This window comes from Leptodactylus fuscus, chromosome 5 (genome assembly GCF_031893055.1).
Source record: "Leptodactylus fuscus isolate aLepFus1 chromosome 5, aLepFus1.hap2, whole genome shotgun sequence".
In the NCBI taxonomy this organism is placed as follows: domain Eukaryota; kingdom Metazoa; phylum Chordata; class Amphibia; order Anura; family Leptodactylidae; genus Leptodactylus; species Leptodactylus fuscus.
In genome coordinates this window covers 65,075,768-65,098,767 of record NC_134269.1, presented here as the reverse complement: position 1 = coordinate 65,098,767, position 23,000 = coordinate 65,075,768, and the positions used below count along the sequence as shown (strand labels likewise).

Below are 23,000 nucleotides of genomic sequence, written 5' to 3'. Positions count from 1 at the left end.
CACAATATACTTTGAAAGTGAAGTCATTTTTATCTGCGTCATGTGAATAGGATTTTTCCAGAGCCTGTTCCCTACAATTTATTAATAAAAACGTACAGTCCAGTCTACAATCCGGATCTACACACTTTTTCTAGTTGCTATTGGAAACAGTCAACAAGTTTGTAGACAGACACATCTTATGCAGCTAAACGGAGTTCCTTTGCTGTAGTGGGAGAGTTGACTTTTGCAACATCAGATTAGTGCTAAATAATTCTCATGGGGCTTTCATGTTGGAGATATGAATAGCTTTGTCTTTGCCCACATACATGGCTGTCCTACACGGTTTCCATAACCCTCATAGAGGTAAACAGTAGTTAAGGGAACAGCAAAGGACAGTGAACTACACAGTTATGGAAACAGCATAGCTTATGGTACTATACTGTTCTCGTAACTACTATTTAACTCTATGGGAGTTATGGAAACAGCGTAGCTTATGGTACTATACTATTTTCGTAACTACTATTTACCACTATGGGGGATTTGGAAAGAGGGAAAAACAACTACTTTAGCTGTTGTCACAACACCTAACTTGGTGGTCAGGAGAAAGAGCTGGATATTGCCGTCTCGACCATGTTTTCTTGACCAAAATGACAGAAGAAGAGATTATTTCAGGCATGGAACCAGAAGAATGGTGAATTCAACTCTGCACTATATCATTGTCCAAGTTACAATATTATTTTTTAAATTAGGCTGGGGGAGGTGAAAACCACCCTCACAATACTCACCTGTCCCTTGTCCCAGGATGGTCCTGTCGTGCTGATTGGCTGTCTGCTTGCGGTTGAAGTCCTCACCGGTGTCCCTTTCGCTGAGGCCGCTGATTATAAAACAACGGAGTTGCAGGACCGGACCATATTAAGAGGTACAGGGAACACGTGATTATGTTTTTTAAGGTTGGGTTTTGTTCACCCCCCCGGACTAATTCAAAAATCCAATTTTAGGGTATGTTCACACAGAGTTTTTTGGCAGCGGAAAAAATCTGCTTCAGGAATTAAGAAACAGAATTTTTGAAGTGGTTTCCGCCTGAAGATAGGTCATGTCGCTTTTTTTTCCCACTAGCTGAAAAAAAAAACACTAGCAGTTCCCATTGAAATGAATGGGAGGCTTTTTGCAGGCGGATTTTGAGGTGGATTCCGCATCAAAATCATCTGACAAAAGTCTCCATGCAAACAGACCCTTAGCCTGGACAACCCATTTAAGAAAAGATAACCTAAAGCAATGTAAGTTTCTCATACTATTTGCAAATTGAGAAATGGCTTTCAAAAGCAAATATACACTATGATGATAACATTATGACAAAAAATGTGTGTTTAGCGTGATCTTTTTCAGGCAATAATAAAAGATTGCTTAAAAGATACTTTCAGACAGAAAGCAAAGGGTCATATTTCTAGAACTGGCACCATAGCCTGGAGGAGAACACGCATAACAAAGTGAGACACTTTGGTGAAAGCAGAGCAGGTGAGAGCTGTAACGGCGAGTGGTGGCTGTCCAGAGTTCAGCGCGGCTGCAGTTTCATTAACCGTAAATCACAGCGCGGTTCTTGTTAACAAGGATGATGACTCTAACGTCATTAAGACAAATAGAAATGTGGGTCAGCAGCTGAGATCAGTGAAAGCATTAGATTTTATGAGTCCCCAAGATAAAGATAGATTCAGAATAACTGGAACTGTGTCATAAGAAAAAGAAAAACTTCAAGCCTCGAGTCCAAAAAGAAAAAAAAAGAATCCCTAAAAGGAAAAAGCCAGATGAGGGCACAGGAAAACAACAAGGAAATAAGCGGCCAGTGGGGCAGTGCAGGTGTTTGATTTCCCGCCAGAAAATGAGGAGGATTTGTGAGGAAGACTGTCACCACAAAACACATTTTATTACATTGAGCCAAAACCCATGTCATGATTCCAGAAGGATGAAAGAAAAGGGAACGGATTAATATAACTGAACGGAGAAAAAGACCAGGGTATGAATGATGGAAATGTACTGAACCCGTGCAAGAAAGAAAATAACATAAGACAGAACAGAGAAGGAGTCTATGTGGTAACACTACAGCCGTCTATGGTCATATAACATTAGGGATAAACGCTATGCAACTCCTATGGAGGATATCAAGTATTACTAGGTTAATACAAACATGAAAATCAGGATAAAAGACACCGGAAGGCATAAAGAATGAATGATGACAAAATAGATGATAGAAAATGTCTGTAATATGTTGTCTTATGGAACATGGAACTCCTTTCTGTGAGGAATCTGTAAGGAAACCAATAGGTTCATAAGGTATATGGAGGTATAACACATGAGCGAAGTCCAGTCTGGTCCTTTTGGATAAACCACCTTGATACTTGGGTAGCCAAAGGTCTTAATTTTGGTAAGGAGTTGATGTTCCATTACTAGTGACAGCTTTACTCTTGTCACGGACTATGTCATATAGAATTCATATCACATAGTTACAAATAATATTCACGACTAGGGATTGAAAACACCTTGGACTTGGTAAAATGTATTATGCCTCTTTGTGCAGGATGCCATCTTTATATCCAATGGAAAAATCTTGTTATATTATCTTGTTTATTTAGATCAGGGGTAGGGAACCTTGGCTCTCCAGCTGTTGAAAAACTACAACTCCCAGCATGCATACTTGCTCTACTGCTCTTGGAACTCCCATGGAAGTGAATGGAGCATATTGGGAGTTGTAAGTTCGCAGTAGCTGGAGAGCCAAGGTTCCCTACCCCTGATTTAGATCATCACTTTACAAAGCATGCTAAGGTAGCAAATGCTTTAATGTAGGAGCAGTGAAATGTGGCCAAAAACCCATCTGCAGGTGGTGATCATTGATCATACAAGTACACAGAATAATTGTGCAATCATTGGTAGTTGCATGAGGCTATTACTAGGTTATAATGCACCCATACCATCGACATTAATTATACTGCTCATGTCTGAAACAGTAATATTCCCCACATCCCATGCCCTTTGATATGTAAAGCATCCACAATAAAGACTGGATGGGCTGCTTATTAAAAGTGCTGGACCCCTTCATTGTTGTATTACTTGTACCTGGCAGTATATGTTCCATGCACTAAGGCTTAGAGGTCTACATGGTCTGGTGAACTGGTGCTAATTTCTTTTTTGTTTTTAATTGAGACCTAATAAGAACTCACACACAACTATGGCAATGGATCTGTACAACTAGATTATGCATGAGTATAACTTAATCATGTGAGTAAGGTCCCATTCAGGAGCTTACAAGTAAAAGCTCTAAAGAACTAAGGAAACCCATAGAAAGAATCCATTTAAAGGAAAAGTAAGAAGTTATTAGACTCGTAGGTCAAAGAAGAGATCAAACATCCACAAAAATATATCCACAAGAACTTGACTAGCAAAATAGTAAAGCAGAAAGAAAGTAGAAGAGTAAACGGCAGAAAGTATGAGAAGCCAAAGACAATACTGAACAAACAGACCAGAACGGAAAGAGAACTCAGGCTAAGCACAGGGCAGAAAGCAGGACTGAACAAGGCTCAAATCATTTCACAGAACCACAGACAAAGAAAGGTAAAGACTAGAGATGAGCGAACAGTGTTCTATCGAACACATGTTCGATCGGATATCAGGGTGTTCGCCATGTTCGAATCGAATCGAACACCACGTGGTAAAGTGCGCCAAAATTCGATTCCCCTCCCACCTTCCCTGGCACCTTTTTTGCACCAATAACAGCGCAGGGGAGGTGGGACAGGAACTACGACACCGGGGGCATTGAAAAAAATTGGAAAAAGTCATTGGCTGCCGAAATCAGGTGACCTCCATTTTAGACGAATAGTGGATTTCAAATCCGGGTCATATGAGAATGTGAACTTTGTGACTATGAGACAGGGATAGCTGTACAGGCAGGGATAGCTAGGGATAACCTTTATTTAGGGGGGAATGTTATTAAAAATAACTTTTTGGGGCTCTATCGGGTGTGTAATTGTGATTTTTGTGAGATAAACTTTTTCCCATAGGGATGCATTGGCCAGCGCTGATTGGCCGAATTCCGTACTCTGGCCAATCAGTGCTGGCCAATGCATTCTATTAGCTTGATGAAGCAGAGTGTGCACAAGGGTTCAAGCGCACCCTCGGCTCTGATGTAGCAGAGCCGAGGCTGCACAAGGGTTCAAGCGCACCCTCGGCTCTGATGTAGGAGAGCCGAGGGTGCACTTGAACCCTTGTGCACCCTCAGCTCTGCTACATCAGAGCCGAGGGTGCGCTTGAACCCTTGTGCACACTCTGCTTCATCAAGCTAATAGAATGCATTGGCCAGCGCTGATTGGCCAATGTATTCTATTAGCCTGATGAAGTAGAGCTGAATGTGTGTGCTAAGCACACACATTCAGCTCTACTTCATCGGGCTAATAGAATGCATTGGCCAGCGCTGATTGGCCAGAGTACGGAACTCGACCAATCAGCGCTGGCTCTGCTGGAGGAGGTGGAGTCTAAGATCGCTCCACACCAGTCTCCATTCAGGTCCGACCTTAGACTCCGCCTCCTCCGGCAGAGCCAGCGCTGATTGGCCGAAGGCTGGCCAATGCATTCCTATGCGAATGCAGACTTAGCAGTGCTGAGTCAGTTTTGCTCAACTACACATCTGATGCACACTCGGCACTGCTACATCAGATGTAGCAATCTGATGTAGCAGAGCCGAGGGTGCACTAGAACCCCTGTGCAAACTCAGTTCACGCTAATAGAATGCATTGGCCAGCGCTGATTGGCCAATGCATTCTATTAGCCCGATGAAGTAGAGCTGAATGTGTGTGCTAAGCACACACATTCAGCACTGCTTCATCACGCCAATACAATGCATTAGCCAGTGCTGATTGGCCAGAGTACGGAATTCGGCCAATCAGCGCTGGCTCTGCTGGAGGAGGCGGAGTCTAAGGTCGGACCTGAATGGAGACTGGTGTGGAGCGATCTTAGACTCCGCCTCCTCCAGCAGAGCCAGCGCTGATTGGTCGAGTTCCGTACTCTGGCCAATCAGCGCTGGCCAATGCATTCTATTAGCCCGATGAAGTAGAGCTGAATGTGTGTGCTTAGCACACACATTCAGCTCTACTTCATCAGGCTAATAGAATACATTGGCCAATCAGCGCTGGCCAATGCATTCTATTAGCTTGATGAAGCAGAGTGTGCACAAGGGTTCAAGCGCACCCTCGGCTCTGATGTAGCAGAGCTGAGGGTGCACAAGGGTTCAAGTGCACCCTCGGCTCTCCTACATCAGAGCCGAGGGTGCGCTTGAACCCTTGTGCAGCCTCAGCTCTGCTACATCAGAGCTGAGGGTGCGCTTGAACCCTTGTGCACACTCTGCTTCATCAAGCTAATAGAATGCATTGGCCAGCGCTGATTGGCCAGAGTACGGAATTCGGCCAATCAGCGCTGGCTCTGCTGGAGGAGGCGGAGTCTAAGATCGCTCCACACCAGTCTCCATTCAGGTCCGACCTTAGACTCCGCCTCCTCCAGCAGAGCCAGCGCTGATTGGCCGAATTCCGTACTCTGGCCAATCAGCACTGGCTAATGCATTGTATTGGCGTGATGAAGCAGTGCTGAATGTGTGTGCTTAGCACACACATTCAGCTCTACTTCATCGGGCTAATAGAATGCATTGGCCAATCAGCGCTGGCCAATGCATTCTATTAGCGTGAACTGAGTTTGTACAGGGGTTCTAGTGCACCCTCGGCTCTGCTACATCAGATTGCTACATCTGATGTAGCAGTGCCGAGTGTGCATCAGATGTGTAGTTGAGCAAAACTGACTCAGCACTGCTAAGTCTGCATTCGCATAGGAATGCATTGGCCAGCCTTCGGCCAATCAGCGCTGGCTCTGCCGGAGGAGGCGGAGTCTAAGGTCGGACCTGAATGGAGACTGGTGTGGAGCGATCTTAGACTCCGCCTCCTCCAGCAGAGCCAGCGCTGATTGGCCGAATTCCGTACTCTGGCCAATCAGCACTGGCCAATGCATTTCTATGGGGAAAAGTTAGCTTGCGAAAATCGCAAACTGACAGGGATTTCCATGAAATAAAGTGACTTTTATGCCCCCAGACATGCTTCCCCTGCTGTCCCAGTGTCATTCCAGGGTGTTGGTATCATTTCCTGGGGTGTCATAGTGGACTTGGTGACCCTCCAGACACGAATTTGGGTTTCCCCCTTAACGAGTTTATGTTCCCCATAGACTATAATGGGGTTCGAAACCCATTCGAACACTCGAACAGTGAGCGGCTGTTCGAATCGAATTTCGAACCTCGAACATTTTAGTGTTCGCTCATCTCTAGTAAAGACCTGATAGCACTAAAGTGCCATATAGAGCATAGCATAGAGAATATAGGTGTGATGAAAGAAGCCCCACTTGTGTATGGATCATGACTGAATTACATTGTTCATGGATATATCATTAGTGAATGCAATATCTATGCATATGTCATCAGTATAGTCAGAGATGAGACTATTGTCTTCCAGTAGGACGAGACTGCTTGTCTGGCTAAGTCAGGTTTGTTAGTTTGCAACTCCTTGGGAAGTTGGGCATAAGAGATGGGGAATTGTGACTGAACAGGGAACTCAGCCCCTATGTTGAGTATTCCTCTTTCCAGACCAGAAATTTTCCAGGACATGGAAAGATGGCGGGGGGGGGGGGGGGTCACTCTGGCAAGAGGTGTGGCTAGGCAAAAGCCAGGAGCTTCACATTACAAAGGACATGGAAACTTTGTCACACTGTATAAGCCAAAGAACAAGCTGAGTGTTGACTTATTTTTCTTCCAAGCTTCATGGAAACAAAAAGACTCTAAGTTCCCAGGTTAATTTGTTTTTTTTTCTCCCTTTTTACTTTTGAAAACTGTTTTGCCTGTTTGGTCATTTTGTGTCTTTTTTCATGAATAGCACTGAACTCTTTGAGTATTAAACCATTGAAGTGAATGGTAGTTTGTGTGTGCCATATTGGTCCAGATTCTGGATACAATAGGTGGTGGTGGTGTTTTATTGGGGTGCGTGGACTTTGTTGGGGTGTCAATTCCACTCAGAGTGAAGGGTGAGTGCAAGATTGAGTGAGTGGAGTGAATTGTTCCTTGATAGCTGCATCAATGCCACGTGCTAGGACAGTCCATAGGTGACAATAGGTAAGGATGTTAAAGAAAAAGGTGAATCAGCCAAGCCTCATAGAGTATAGTACAAATCAAGTTTCAGCAATGGAAAAAGGAATAAGAAAACAAGAGCATACTAATAGAAGATTCTTTATGCTTAAAGATGTTGGGTCAGCCAGTACCATTGGTGTACCTACAAATATAGCCAACAATCTTTTTCAACAAAATTTTTTATCAACTTGTTCATCTTTTTCTACTCTATAACATGCAGATGAGATGACATTTTCAGCAAGACAGGTTTGCTTCAGGCTGGTTTTAATTTCAGATTGCATTTCTGCTACCTCAGGGGGTAACAATCTGTTTTCAGAAAGTATTTCATTTATTTCTTACAAGAAGCGCCTATTCTGGCAATATCAATGACCCAGAATATTAGTCAAATGGTCCCAAGTGCTGTTTGCATCCAAAATCCAGAAACTGAAATTTCCCATGTGTCAGATTATCACCAGTTGCCGATCTGAAAGCATTCAACAGTGATCCCAAGATCAGTGTCCAACAATGTGTACTTTACTGTAAAGCTACAATGAAGCTACAAAGTGACAATGGACATGGTAGGCCTCGTGCCCAATATGGAGCCATTCCTAAAATAACCAGAGCACGTGTATTACTTATCTGCTGCTTTTTCTCTGGGCACAGTCAAGATCTTGCTCTGGGTGTCAGGTACAAAGAAAAATGACGTTATATCTGAATGTTTGAGTCCAAGAGATTCAGATATTGATATGGAATAGTTTAAAGAAGAAAGCGACGCCAGGCACAAAAAAAAATGAATACTACCGCACGGACATAACATCCAGCTGATAAGGAATTTCGCCCAGCCCTTTTAGAAAAATTGAGAATTTTTTCTGTAACAAATTAAAAAAGAAAAATAAACTTTCAATGGACCTTTTTTTCAATCCGAGCTCTCGGAAATATTACAACTAAAATAAAACAAAACCAGGGGAAAAAGTTGCTGAACTTTAAACATTTTTCAAGTACCATCAAATAGAGAAGCAAAACAAGGCAGGGCGAATAAATATTTTACTCTGAAGAAAAGCAGAACTAGATCCAGCAAAACATCTGCCATAACAAACTGCAGGAAGAGACCGTGAAACCTTAAACCTAGACTGTTGTGAGCTGTCAGGAACTCTCCGCTGCCAGGGCCCTGCCGAGCACGGTGGGGCATTTCAAAGCAAGCTGTGTGGAGGTTGCACTGGTCCATACAATGTACTTCGTCATGCCCATAGGTTAATGTTCTAGCATATTGGCCCACAGTGTGAATTACCATTAGGTGCTTTGTCTTACTGAGTCCGAATGTATAAAACAGAAGCTGGATGTTTTCCAAATGATGATCCTTATTTATGGATAGAATAATCATTTAAAGGGGCTATGTCACCACCAATGAACAATGCCTACTTATACAGCAAGGCTTTGTTTCTACTAACAATAATAAGACTGTTAAAGGGATTTGATAGAGGTATCATAATGGATTAAAAACATATAAGAAACAATATTAATCTGACTGAGGCTGGGCTCACATCTGCACTTGCAAACCATTTTAAGACAAAAATGATTTGGTACAAAAAAGATTCCAAACTGTTACACAGCGGATACCCAAATCCATGTTTTAGATGGATTAGTCATTGGACTTCAATTTGTGTCAGTTTGTGTCCATTTTTGACCAATCTGTTTTTTGTTTTTTCCCCCTTGTTCATTCTGAGCATGCGCAGAGGTAAAAACAGACTGCAAAACTGATTGCAATCCCTCAATGTTAAAAAAAAACAACCCAAAAACAGATTGATTGTTGTCCGTCTAGAATCCTTATTTTTAGTATGGAGACAAAGTCCTAAAAGTTCTACTTTTCCCTCCGCACAAAAAAGCAGAAACTGATACATGCAGATTATTTTTTAAAACCCATTGAACTTAAAGGGATCCTATCATTAAAATGCAATTTTTTCTGACTAACACGTCGGAATAGCCTTAAGAAAGACTTACACGAGTATGCACAGTACACTCCTGTAGTTCAACGGAGTACAGGAGCGTATTGTGCAAGTTTGCATAAGTGGCCACAAAAAAATGGCCGCTCACATGTGCAGTCAGCTCTGCCCGAGGTCTGATGGCAGAGCCAACTTGCTCATGCATAGAAGTTTAACCCCCCAGCACCGGAAGAAGATGCGTGAAGAGGCCATTCCAGAAGAAGACAGAGGCGTCGCTGGAGAGTTCTCTCACAGTATTGGGGACCGCCCCAAGTGCTGCTAGAGAACCCATTTGCATACCGAAGAAAACCGGGATTTCTATGGAATGGCGGTGCGGAGAAGACATCTATAGGTAGGAGAAGAATAGCCTTTCTTAAGGTTATTCCTAGCTTTTAGTCAGAAAAAATGGCATTTTAATGATAGGATCCCTTTAATGGGTTTTAATTTGGAAGATTTCAAATACGGATTTCGAACGGATATGCTGAACGCAGATGTGAACCGGGCCTGATCTACTACTGCTCCCATTCCAACACTGCTTAGGTCCCTTTCAGTCTCTGCTTCATGGTTCCCCTCTGCATGTAGGAAATGAGTGCTCAGCCAGGTACTACCCACAATGGGTACCCACCTTCAGCAGAGATTGGCTGTGCAACATTTCCTATATGATGGCACAAGGTAGTGGTATGTGACGGAGGACCAGAAAACAGGGACTGAAGCAACATCAGAATGAAAATGGCTGGGATATGTGGGGTAAGTCTTGCATTTCTTAAAATTCAACCCATTTAAACCCTTCATCAAACATTTTTCTTTTCCAGATAACCCAAATAACAAAAAGTAAACTCTACTAAGAATTATGTCTAATGTCATAATAATGATTTAAAATATTTGTTTCATCTTCATAAATCTTGTATAATGGTTTTGACTTTTATCTAGTCCTTATAATACTAGAATAGATACAATTTACTGGAATCCCAGGAGTAAAGGCCTCCTAATATGTCAATGCAACAAAAGCCCCATGTTATGACAGAAAATCTGCCATGTAACTCGGAGAACTGATTAATGATCGCAGATATACTACCACAGCAAATATTTTCGTTGAAGGCAAAATCTAGGCTTGGATGGACCTAAGTCAGAATATCAAAGATGATATACAGCCACAAACACAAGTCTAAAGTGTACTTAAAAGGCTAGAAACCACTGAGGCAGTACATTCTCTCTGCTGTGGTCAGCGTCTTGTTTCACTAGAGGTGCATTTGACATGTGGTCCTGAAGAACCTCTGAAAAGGAAATGGTTTTAAGAACAGATGCATTGACTCATTTCTACCTGGAGACACTAGAACCATTTGCTTAGCGTTTCATACTTAGACCTGCGTTAAAATTCTTTAAGTAGAATAAGACTCTATCAAAAGTATATCGCTGATACAATATACAGTTATGCTCACACAATAAAAAAATATATATAAGGACGATGACGTCTTAGACAACAAAAATGTATTCTAAATAAAACATAACATTTTCCAATTTCAAAGTAGAAATTCAATTAGGACAGCAATAACTAAGGTGGGAAATTGTTCAAAAAGAGCGTCTCCCATAGTTTTCATGGCATTACAAGACGTCATATTACATTAAAGGGTTTATTCAACCCAAAAATGTATTCAAAACAGATAAGAATGGGTAAAAATAATAAAAGAAGCTCTTGTCACTCTATTTCTGATGCTGCCAATGCCTGGGACTGGCTGCAGCACTCGCATGCCCGTTTCTGGAGGTCTTTGCTGCAGCAGGAAAGTGGGGTATCAGCATAGGTCAGAATGGGGGTGTCAGGCATCAGAAAGGGGAGTAGGGCTTCTTTTTATTTTAACATATTCTGAGCTGTTTTCATAGCATTACTTAAATAGTCACATATTATTATCAGAAAGGGTGTCGTGGAAGTTTCTTTGGTTGGACTATATAACTGGATATCAGTGAAAGGAATAGAAATGGTTATAGATATTTTTTGACTTATTAGGGTGCATGCACACTACGTAACGCCGGGCGTGTATGAGAGCCGTACACGCCGGCATTACGGCAGACTGCCGAACACTTCCCATTCACTTCAATGGGAGCGCTCGTAACAGCGGCGTTTACGAGCGCTCCCATTGAAGTGAATGGGAAGTGTTCGGCAGCCCTGCTGTAACGCCGGCGTGTACGGCTCTCATACACGCCCGGCGTTACGTAGTGTGCATGCACCCTTAGCATGGTTTATTGTCCAAGAGCAATCACATCTATGTTCCTTCAATACTACCAACCTGTCATGGAGTTCTCTGAAGTACACAACTGCTCTCGGAGCTTCTCGATGTCATCAGGATGTGTCTGCTCATACAAAGTACTACCAAACCATTCTGACTGTGGCTGGTTCAGAACCGGAGTGACAGAGTCGGAAACGTAGATCACTCTTCCAGTTTCTGCTGCCACAACAAACAGAAATCCATCTGCGGCTTCCAGGATAAGATGCTTCAGTTCCTGGCCAGAAGGAAAATAAGCAAATGGTGAAATGGTCATCCAATAGTTAACCAACAATTAATGCTAAGCCAATATATAATACGGCTTATTAAATAGATTTCCTTGTTCTATAATGCATACACCAGTCTTTCCCAACATTTTAAGACTAAGGGCACCCCTACTAAATAATTTTACCACAAGACAAAAAGCAACCTGTGGACGTAGATAACGTTGCATAAAGGTCCTCTTCCTAACCAGAATGTTGAGGCCCTTTGGTGGGTTTCTATGGCACTTCTGTTCGGTTATGCTATGTTTATATCATTATATAACGTTCTGTTCACACTAGCATCATAGATACCAAGTTCAATGAGGCACATAACCTTTTGCCTGCAATTGGTGTTGAGTAACTAAAGTTGTATTCTAGCCCTAACCCGAAACTGGTTATCCAGTTTCTAATATTGATGGCTATTCTTAGAATAAGTCATCAATATTAGATCTGTGATATTCCGACACTCTGGACCCTCGCATTATTTGCTGTATTAGCACAGAACCTGCAAATGTTTACATGCTGGGAGATGCGCTGCTCACTCACCAAGCAATTTGAGGGTTTTTGTACTGCAGTGTCGCCCCACAGACTCTAATGGGGCAGCAGTGCATTGCCTAAAGAGGCCACTTCAATTTGTATGGTGAGTGAGGAGTGCTGCTCTTGGTATCTAAACATTTCTGGGAACTGCCCTGTCCCCTGAACAACAGATCTGCGGGGGTCCCTGGTGTCAGAATCTCATAGATCTAATATTGATGACTTTTCCTAAGAATAGATCTTGAATATTATAAAGTGTATAACCCCTTTGATTATCCTTGAGAAAGGCCCCTGTGTGAGTTGATAGATGGAATACTTTATGTGAGCCAGAAAACACCAGGTAAAGTCTAAAAATAAAGTATTTTTTTTTTGTCCAAATTGGATTAGAAGACTGCCATGGAACTTAAGGACTATGTTTTCTAGTGTTTGGTGCTGTCTATTTTTGACACTTTAATTGTATATCTGATCTGGATCAGACCAGGGTAAAAGCCAGTGTGAAAATCCCAGCATAGATTAACTAGTCTACTCCATGTGGACATGCTCTAAGGGCGACTGTCATTTGTTAGGCCATCTCTATTCACATAACCTAGTACTGAGATGTGCTTGTACCAAACAATCACACATACATCTATAGAAGTAGAAGACAGTAAATAGATTTTTACTTACTGGAAAAACCGGATACAAAACAGTCAATTCAGGGAACATACAGGAGAGTGGTTAATAAGACAAGTACAGTAGACATACATTGTACAAGATCACAGAGTTCCCTCAGTCATACTTATTACATTCAATGACTGTATTACTACTAAAATCTTTACTACTTATTTATGCTACACATTAGACTGGTGACAATGGCACAGATTTCTGATGGCTTGCAGAGCAGCAGCACCTGTTCTGTTAAGAAGGAGGGTTTATATGCTCCGTCCGTAGATTTATTTCCTGTCCCTCTCATGGATTTCATGTGGGATACAGCCATGCGCAGGATGGTGAGCTTGTCAGGTTTGCGTGCGAGGGCACTGCAGGTGGGAACCATGTCGGACAGCTCTGTGATGTACTGTGTCATCTTATTCCTCCGACGTCTTTCAATTTCACTGTGATTCTCTCTGGAAGCAGAATCAGAGCAGGAGAAAAAAACGGAAGAGTATAAGAATCAGCACCAAGCAGAGCCGTCCAGGGACACGGTCCCCGCAACCCAACGAACACACACGTGTGAGGGGCTGGAGGGGATGTGTGTACACAAGAGTCTGTCAGTGTCTGTTCAGCTTCCATACTTTCTCATTGGCATCAGGTCTTGGTAAAAGATTTGGTTCTCCTTTGCTTGGTAATATTATACTCCAACATCTCAGGCTTTGTTTCAAATGGCAGATATGCTTGCTTTACTGAAGGGCTGGGTTTCACTGCCAGTATTATAGCAGTTTGTGTAACCTAAAGGTGTTTTTTTGGTTTTATATCAATGAAGCTAAAAAAATATCTAAGATGACTTCTATATAAATTTCTCACATTTTTGCTTGCTGTCAATGAATAGAAACTTTCATGCTTACACTGGAAGGCTTCAAACACATCCTTAAGTGTAACAGCCCCTTGGGTCTGGGCACATCCAAACAGGACGTAAACTGCTATGGAAAAGATCTATTCTGGATTTGCTATTTGCAGTGGATTTCACCCTATGCATTACAGCCAGTGAAATCCAATGCATGAAATCCAATAAACATGCTGCAGATTTTCCAAGTAGATTCTATCATGTTTTTTTACATTGAGGTGAATGCAGACAGACACCCATTGGAAGGGACTCTGTCTGCATCTGTCATTTAATGCCCGTTGCTCTCATCCTGTAACGGTTGAGAGCAACGACAATAGTAGTAGTGTGAACCTACCCTTACTTGTAATAAGCTGAACAATTGTGAGAGCAGCCTCATTTCTAGACAGGTTTTAGCCTCTGAATGTAAGTCAGGATGTTCCCATTCACCGACAGCAAACACAGATGTTGAAAAAAGTGAGAAATTGTTATACAAAGACATAAAAAATTTCCATTGCCTTTTGTTATACAATCCATAAGCTTAAAGAGGACTTGTCACCATTCCTAATATGTCTGTTTAAATAAAAACTTAGAACAATTCCGGAGCATTTTTTCATGTAATTCTGCATTGTGCTGTTCCTCTGTTATTCCTCATAGAAATTTATAATTAAACCGACTGGTTGATACCATTTCTCTTGTCGATAGGGTGTCTCCACTGCGTTGATGGTGTCACACTGTGTAAGTACACTCACCATGACTGATAACGTCCAGTTGTCAATTTTTAAATATCCAGGAGGAATAACAGAGGAACAGCACAACCGGAATTTAATATACTATGTACGCCAGTTTTCTGGTGTAAAGGTAGCACATGGCACACCACTCTTTTGCTCCAAAACAAAAGTGCCACTTTCTGACTTGCTTGCCACTTTTGAGAAGAGTAGATGAAAAAGGGTGGGGATGTCTCTGCTCTAAATTTCAACTCTGGCAGTCGGCACCTCCAAAGACGCACCAGAATTTCACATCAACTGAGGAACTTATTAAGACTGGGTAGGAAACATCAGTCTTAAAGTGGTTGTCCAAGCTTAATTTTTTTTATCTGGTCGATCTCTGGTCAATGGGGGGTAAACACCAGGACCCGTCATCTACACGGAGCCGTTTCTGGCAGCCTAGCATATTTACTGGAGCTCAGCTCCCACTGACTTCAATGAGATCTGAGCTGCAGTGAAGGTGCCCAAACAATGGACGGGAATTTCTGCTTCCAGTCCCATTCTGTGAACAGGACGGGCTCCCAAATCAGATTTGTACAGATGATAGGTCCAGGGGCTGGGTGTCAGCTTCCTATTGATCAGATAGTTATGGCTTATCCTAAGGATAAGCCATAAAAAAAATAAAGCCTGGACAATCCTTTTAATAAATACCCTCTCAGAGTTCTAAGAAAAGATGCTCCAGAATTATTATTTCAGGGGAAATATATTTTTTTATAAAAAAGACATATCAGCTCCTCTTCAACTTACATGAAACAAGACAAGTTAAAGGTGTAGACACAGTCCCCGTGCTGTGAATATATTGCCTACATTCTTATCCTTCTGTTTCCAGGAGTCTTGTGAATTAATGCCATGGAAGGAACTATGGGCTTTGCTGGCTGAGAGCAGCCAGTGTGTAATAACTACTATATTTATGAGCTGTTTATTAGAATAATGGTAATGTTTCCTACATCAAGGAGCCACCAAGACCACATAAAAAATCAACATTAATTCTCATTTCCCACTTAGTGTTAAGTGAGGTGACTGAATAAATAAGTTTTGGCTTGTCAGCTGAAAAAACACTGGCGACTTTGTTCATGTGTACACGGTCATTTCTGCACACTGTACCTTTTTAGCATGACAGTGATAGCCATGTATAAATACCAGTGTATAATAGAAAAAGTGGTGTTGCCCGTAGCAACCAGATGCTTGCATTTTGCAAACTAATTTACAAAATGACAAGGAATTTTGACTGGCTGCTATGGGTAACACCATTTCCTTATTGCCACTGGTCTTTATACACAACCTCCAGCATTTGTACATATGAGCCCACATTAAATAGCCCAACTCACCAGGTAAACAGAACACAAACAATACTGATACATTAAACAATCATTTATTTGACATCATTGTAAGGTTAGTTTGACTCAATAAAGAAACCAAAGAATCCTTATGTTACTGCCGCAGATATTACACAGAATTATTCCCTGGAATCAAAAGTCACCAGCAAACTTACATGACAGAGAGGCAGATAGTAGATGGGTGGGCGCCTGACCATTGGGACCCCCATTAATCATAAGAACAGGGGTGCCCAGTCAAACATTCATTCCTATGGGACCTCCGTAGACAGTTGAAATAGAGACCGGGATGCCAGGCATCCTCACTGTAATGATCAGTGATGGTCCTAGCGTTTGTACCTTTTCCCTGTGGAATAAGTTATATTTTTTGGCAAATCTCTTAAGTCATGGCATATAAGGGGATATTGCCTCCGTTGCGGAAATATTCTATGGAAATGAGCAGTGTGGAGCACGGAGGGTGTCTATATTGCTCCACTACTTAGCCTCCCACTGCTCTAATACACCCTCCTTCACCGCTCCCTTATTTGAATGACATTGCCAGAGAGTTATACTGACATCTTGCTTAACCCTATGTTCTTGAGTTAGCACCGATGTATTACAGACTGGGGTGGAGCAATGGATCCGCCCTCAATGCTCCAAACTGCTCTTTTGAATATTCTGAAATAAATGAATATCTCACCAAAGAGGCAAAAATTTTAATGGGAAAAAAAACATTACCTATATATATATATAACTGTGTTGCTGGTTTAATATGCTTCACCCTTGTGATAGACTGCTGGAACCCAGCAGTGATGACATGGGTACGGCGCTTGAGCACGCTCCTTCACAGTGCCATGTTATATTACAGATCATCAACTATATGCTCGGTGTAACACAATTGTTTAGCACTTAGCAGGAAGGGGGTCGCTATTTTGTTTAGCGTTTTCTTAGTTTTAGCTCTTCTGTGTATTTGAAAGTGACAACCATATTTTACCATTATGATTCCTACAGTGCTTCCGCATGGTTCCTAGAAGGTTAATCTGTCAACCAATGTGGCCATGTAATCTAACCATCAATGTATGAACAGGCAAACCTGACCTTTCGGAAGTCTAGAAAAATAGAAAAAATAGGCGACAGCCTCCTTGGGAGCTGTAATGGCTGCCATGTCCTGCGTAAGGAGAACCATCAGTTATAACAAAGGTGGAATAAAAGTCTTTTCACTGGTGATTTTTATTTAATTCCAAGTGACATAACTAGTCACAACTCCTGACATGTCTGTTTTAGTAAATCCTTAAAGTCCTCTGTGGTATTAATCTGTAATTCCTCCAGGAAATACATACACAAATTAGAAATACAGCGTTACCATTTCTCATGTCAACGGAGCAGGTCAGTGCTGATAGTGTCAGACACACCTATCGGTATAGGGAATGGTAACATCCAGTTGTCAAGTTAATTATTCATTTCCAGGCGGAATAAGAGAAGAATCTGACACACAGAGTAAAGATGCTCCACAATTGTTATTTCACATGTAATAAAAGTACCTACTAAAACAAACATGTCAGGGGAGCAGACAGATCCAGACAATAGGATTTAATCCTGACTTACTATGCATATAGAATTATAGTGGTTATACAGCACAGAACATGTCACAACTCCACCACAAACCCATTAATGTATGACCAATCATACTTTCTTACATGTAAGAGCGTACTGTACAACATGTTTTCTATGGCTTTGTACGTGCCATTGTAGGGGGTGGCATATGTTTGGTTACACACACATATTACTATATATAGTTAATTTATTAATATTTTTGCATAAACTGTCAAAAGAAAGTTTGAGCTATGTCATGGGGCTATGTAAGAGGTAGAAGATTGTTTAATGTCTTGAAGGTCTTGATATGATCCATGGCCGAATATCTATTCTAGATGGTTTTGACCACATATATGAAAAATGATATAGGCCAATTTGAAATGGCTGCAATACAGCTGTATTTTAGGGCCTGAATAAGAACCTCAGCATAAAGATCCCCTGGGTTTTACTGAACCAGATGGCACTACCATGTGCTCTGCTCAGAAGAACGTCCATGAGCAGTGTGTACACAATACAAATCCTAAAATGCAACCAGTCTAAGGATGTATTCAGATGGAATCTGTCAGGACATGTAATAAAAAAACAAACAAAAAAACAGTCATATATGAAGCCATATTGTCAATATGAATATGACGTATTAGTCTCTGAATTTCAAGCTATAAAAAAAAGACCTGTCGCCACCTCTCCATGTTGTGCTGTTCCTCTATTATTACTACTGGAATTTTATAATTTTATGACTAAATAGACAATGGGGGATTGGGAGGGTTCAAGTTAGTAGTACACCATGTAATTAGTACTGACATTATGTGCTTACCCCAGCTGTCAATTTAGTCATAGAATTCTAATAGGAATAACAGAGGAATGGTGCAATACAGTTATTAGAAAAGATGCTCCTTAATTTCATGGAGAATGCAAGTATTTAGCAAACATACATGATGGGGTGGTGACAGATCCTTTGCTTACCTTTAAGGCAGGCTCACTACATAAGATGTGATTCCAAATAACCAAGTCACTCAGCAGAGACATAGGAATTACGTGTTGATGTATATGAAGAATAAGGTCGCATAGCTGGACCCCAAGGTGTCATTACACTTTCATGAAAAAAATACCAAGAGTACACATTATGTATAGAGTAAAGTATGAGTGAGGTTCTCATTGAGAGATGTCTCATTGGTGCAGACTGTAGGTTTTCCACTGTGTAAAGACTTGGAGACTATCAGTATATTGAATGGTTTCCTGAGAGTGGAATGCAGAGCAGGTCAAGAACACTGTAAGGAGCCAGTAGACATTAACAGCAATGGAGGATGACAGGAATCCATCTCCTACAAGACAAGCCAAGTCCATAAACCCAAACAAATAAGACAAACAATGTGAATGTGGCCTAACACTGAAAATGAACCATAATCACAACTCAGTTCTCTTTGATTTGGTAGGCAAGGTTACTGCAGCTAGGCTCCCATTAAAGTGAATGGGCTGTGCTTTGGGACTCCGCTCACCTTGTGAGTACCATTACTGTCAGCTGCCGCACACCGCTGGTAGTTGGAGGGGTGTCCGATTTATTTCACATTAGTGAGTTATACTAAGGAGAGGTCAACAATATTTAAAACCCAGAAACGCTCTTTTGTGCTCTGTTCACATTTCAGTGGGGCTGGATTTTCATCTAATGTGTAGGGGCCTCCTGAATCATCCCCAACCGTAAAGGTCAGGCAATTTGGATATCAACAAGTCTTATTTTTTTTGTTGATGGGGAGGTAAGCAACTGCCAGAGGTGTCTTGCAGCAACTTACCCCTTCACTTGCATGCTCGACCAAGTCAAGAAGGTGTGTGTACATTGTAGCTGCTGCAAAATACCCATTTGATTTACAAGTGCAAGGCTCCATTTACTAAAATCACAGTAATATGACCTAATAGCAAGGATGATGAATTTATTATGATATATGATTTTTTTTACATGGCGCTCAGCTAAGAGATTTAGGAACTATTTATACCCACTATAGCTATTTGTGGGACAGGCAGGGCTGAGGCTTCTACATCATGCAGTAATAGGTCTTCAGTATTAATGCCTGGTTGGCTATACACTTTTACATAACTTGAGCCTCTTTTACTGATACCCTGGATCATTGCAGCTGCATAGCCCGAGAAGAAAAGAAAACTGCAACAACCACCATTCCTAAAATTGTCCTTTCTGGTTTTAAAAAGGAGTCTGTATTCTGTGCAATATTTGTATGACATGAGATGGAAATGTGCAAAACATAAATGTAGACCTAAACATAATTTGTAATCCTACCTACGGAAAGCAAAGATGGAAACAAAAGATGCAAACAAAAGGAGCTTATATGGAGAGGAAGCAAGGCAAGAAGAATGAAGTATTCACCAACCTTGAAAATTTACTGGGTCCTTCTCCATCTTCATCATCAAATTCCATCCTATAGAAAATAAGAGGCCTGTAAGCTGGACATTTAAGTCAATAGAAAATGCATTAGGATGCCTATAACAGTATCAAGAATGAATCAATAGATTAATGTAGTTGCTCTCTTTGGACCATTCTTTAACAGTTCCTCAATGACTAACTGGTAAGGAGCGTTCCATTCCTGAGACAACCCATCATCTACTGTTATCGGAAGGAGAAAGCCAAGATGAATGCTCCATTCTGTCCTCTAAAAACCATTCAGCTGTTCAGTGATTTCAATGGACCGGCTGGATCTTAGGGATTCAGTTCTGATACTATAAAATGCCATAATAGGACACTTTACAAGGACTTGTAGAAACCACACTACTCATTAAATATCACCAGCATCATGCCATGAAAAACGCTTGTGAAATGACAGAATGTGACAAATATGCAACAAAATACAAAAAAAATTGAGGAGAGAAATCCTGCTACAACCTGCAACTATAATATACGAGAATATTTACTTTCCAGCTACACAATGCCTATCAAACATAAAGCCCAATGAGCAGAACAAGTGACACTGCAGAATCTGGCATACAGTATGACTGGCAATGCCAGTTACTGCAGCTTAACCCATGCAAGTGTATGTGCTACATATCTATATCATATGGTTGCTGTAGTGTCAGGGATCCAGCACTCTAGTGAGCGATGCTGCTTTTTAAATTCTGCTGACCAGTAGATCACTGTGGATCAATTTCCTCTATGGATTTTTTTTCCATGATTTGTTAAAATGATATTCACTTTACTGGTATTGTTATACGTTGTGGTGTACTAATCCAGACAGAAAATCTGCTGTGTAATTGCCCCATGAGAACGAACATACCATAAGAAAAACATAATTCAATCTGTTGTACTAGATGTATCCTCATTGCCTGTACTGATGCTGTAGTGATTTAAAGCGGCTTCCAGGACCTTTTTAACGGATGACCTATGCTTGGGGTAGGTCACCTACTGAAGGTATGTGGGGGTTCAAAATCCAGGGGTCCATTGGATCATCTGGTAGAAGCCATATGACATCACATTCATTGGTCACATGGCCTGATTGCAAATGAGTGGCATTCAAGTGAATGGGCTGAGATGCTATACTAAGCACAGCATACCATACCAAGTACAACACCATGCATAGGTAAGTACTGAAGAGGCTGCATCGCTTCCGCAAATGCTGCAGCCCCTTTGCTGATCCGCTGGACTCTGGGTGTTGAGCCCCTGGCGATCCATAAAGGAGTTGTCCAGGATATTTCTTTTGTTTGTTTTTATATATTATGCTGGGAATGGTGCGCAAAAACCCCTCAAAAAACATACTCACCTGTCACCCGATGCCCCCCCCAACCCCCCAACCCCCCTTTTTCTTTGAAAACCTCTTTCATAAGTCTGGATAACTGGATAAAAACCTTTAATTTATACATACTTGGCTGTGGAGGCAGTAGGCCAAAACAACAACTTTGCTTCCTCTATTTTTCCACAAGCCACATCCAAATTCTTTATAAATGGCTGACATCCATGGTCAGTCAGATGCAGTAAAGATCCTCTAATTCATAAAACCAGCCAGTCATTCCTATGAAAGTAAATATGTAACAAACATATAGAAAGAATTCCTATGAAAGTAAATATGTAACAAACGACACATCTAATTCATTATATAATACCAATAACTATATCATAAAAAATAATGACTTTGAAGTGGGAATCTTTTCTCTGACTTGGACTCCTCAGCCCTGATATAGTATATTGCGCTGCTTTCAGACATACAGGACTGCTTTGAGGCCATTTAGCTGTGTGTACAGTCTCACAACATGCTTAGTATGCGTCGTGAGGTGTAATAACTTTTCCCACCATCCTGGTCTAGGAAACAGGAAACAAAGGAGATGTGAGACATGGGTTTGCATTAAACAAACACACGCCTCTCTTCCCATTGATAACCGGATGATTCTTCCCTCACACGGAAGGGAGGAGACATCTTCATTCCCCAATGGATTTTTGAAAGGTATCGAAGTGTTTGACAGCTCACATCCTACTCAGACACCACCAGCAAGGCGATGCTCTGTTCCTCTGTGAAATCCACAGGATGAGTTCCTCCCTCATTGTAAGATACAAATATGTTCTTGCTTCCGATAAGCTAACCTAGAGTACATCACAGTTGTGTTATGGCTTCTTGCCGCATACTCAAAGACCACATGTGGCAGAGTTTTTCTGCCATAGATCCTGCTGTAAATCTGCAGATTCCACGAAAAAATAAAAATCTGGGCTATGGATTTTACTCCTATACAAAGAAGTAGTGAAATCCTCTATCAGGAATATTTTTGAGCATGTGGACCCCATACACATGTATTATACTGTAGTTTGCTATGAATTTGAGGGGTGTATTCTGTATTAAAAATCTGAAGCAAAACTAGACTTACCTTTAGGTTGGTAAGTCTGGTAGCTGAAACCCCTAGCAAGTAGCTAATATTGCTAGAGAAAGATACAGGTGACCGTACATTTGTGTTATACAGTCTTGCTATACATTTACTTTTACTAAAAGTTAAAAATATTGGGAAGAGGGGATTTATGAAAATTTGTATTCAAAACCAGCCTTCATATCCCCTACACGGACAGAAGGTGGCCTCTTTATAACTCATGTGCACCCTCTAGTGGGCCGTGTATCTGCACACTGAAATATACACAAGCTTGAAGCTAGCATCAATTTCAAGCATCATTTATGCCAGTAACGCTAGTGGAAATGATAATACATCTAACACACTGCCCATACCACGAGGATGACACAAAGCAGAAAAAGTTGCTAATTTTTGCAGAAAACTGGATTTCCACAAAAAAATTGCAACCTTTTCTATGTCTTGTATGCCACAAAACTGGGGTACAAGGCATAATAAATCTGCCCCATTGCACTCATTTCAACCGTACAACAAACTTTCAGCCACATGAGCAGGACAAGGTTAAGGCAGGTCTTTTAGATTCAGACTTGATGTGACTGACCAAAATGCCATTAGCTGGCAGCAAGCAATCCTGCAATGGGTAAGGAAATAAAGCACAAGAGGAGAGATGCAAAAAGTCTTGTAAAGTTGTTCAGCACATCCAACTACATCATTTACTTAATTATTATCCTGGCCTGGAAAAAAACAACTGGCATCTGAATGGCCACAATAGGCAACTGCTCCACTTTTCCACT

At 41.3% G+C, this 23,000-nt stretch overlaps 1 protein-coding gene across 2 annotated transcripts in view; it reads right to left on the bottom strand.

The window, feature by feature from the left end:
* Positions 1-23,000, bottom strand: part of ARNT2 (aryl hydrocarbon receptor nuclear translocator 2) — an 88,157-nt gene that overhangs the window by 42,723 nt on the left and 22,434 nt on the right. For both annotated transcript variants that reach the window (XM_075273305.1, XM_075273306.1), the window contains 3 exons: positions 19,761-19,808; positions 13,083-13,296; positions 11,421-11,634 (listed from right to left, as the gene is read on the bottom strand). In XM_075273305.1, the coding sequence (XP_075129406.1) occupies positions 11,421-11,634; positions 13,083-13,296; positions 19,761-19,808 (476 nt within the window). The remainder of the gene's footprint in view (positions 1-11,420; positions 11,635-13,082; positions 13,297-19,760; positions 19,809-23,000) is intronic.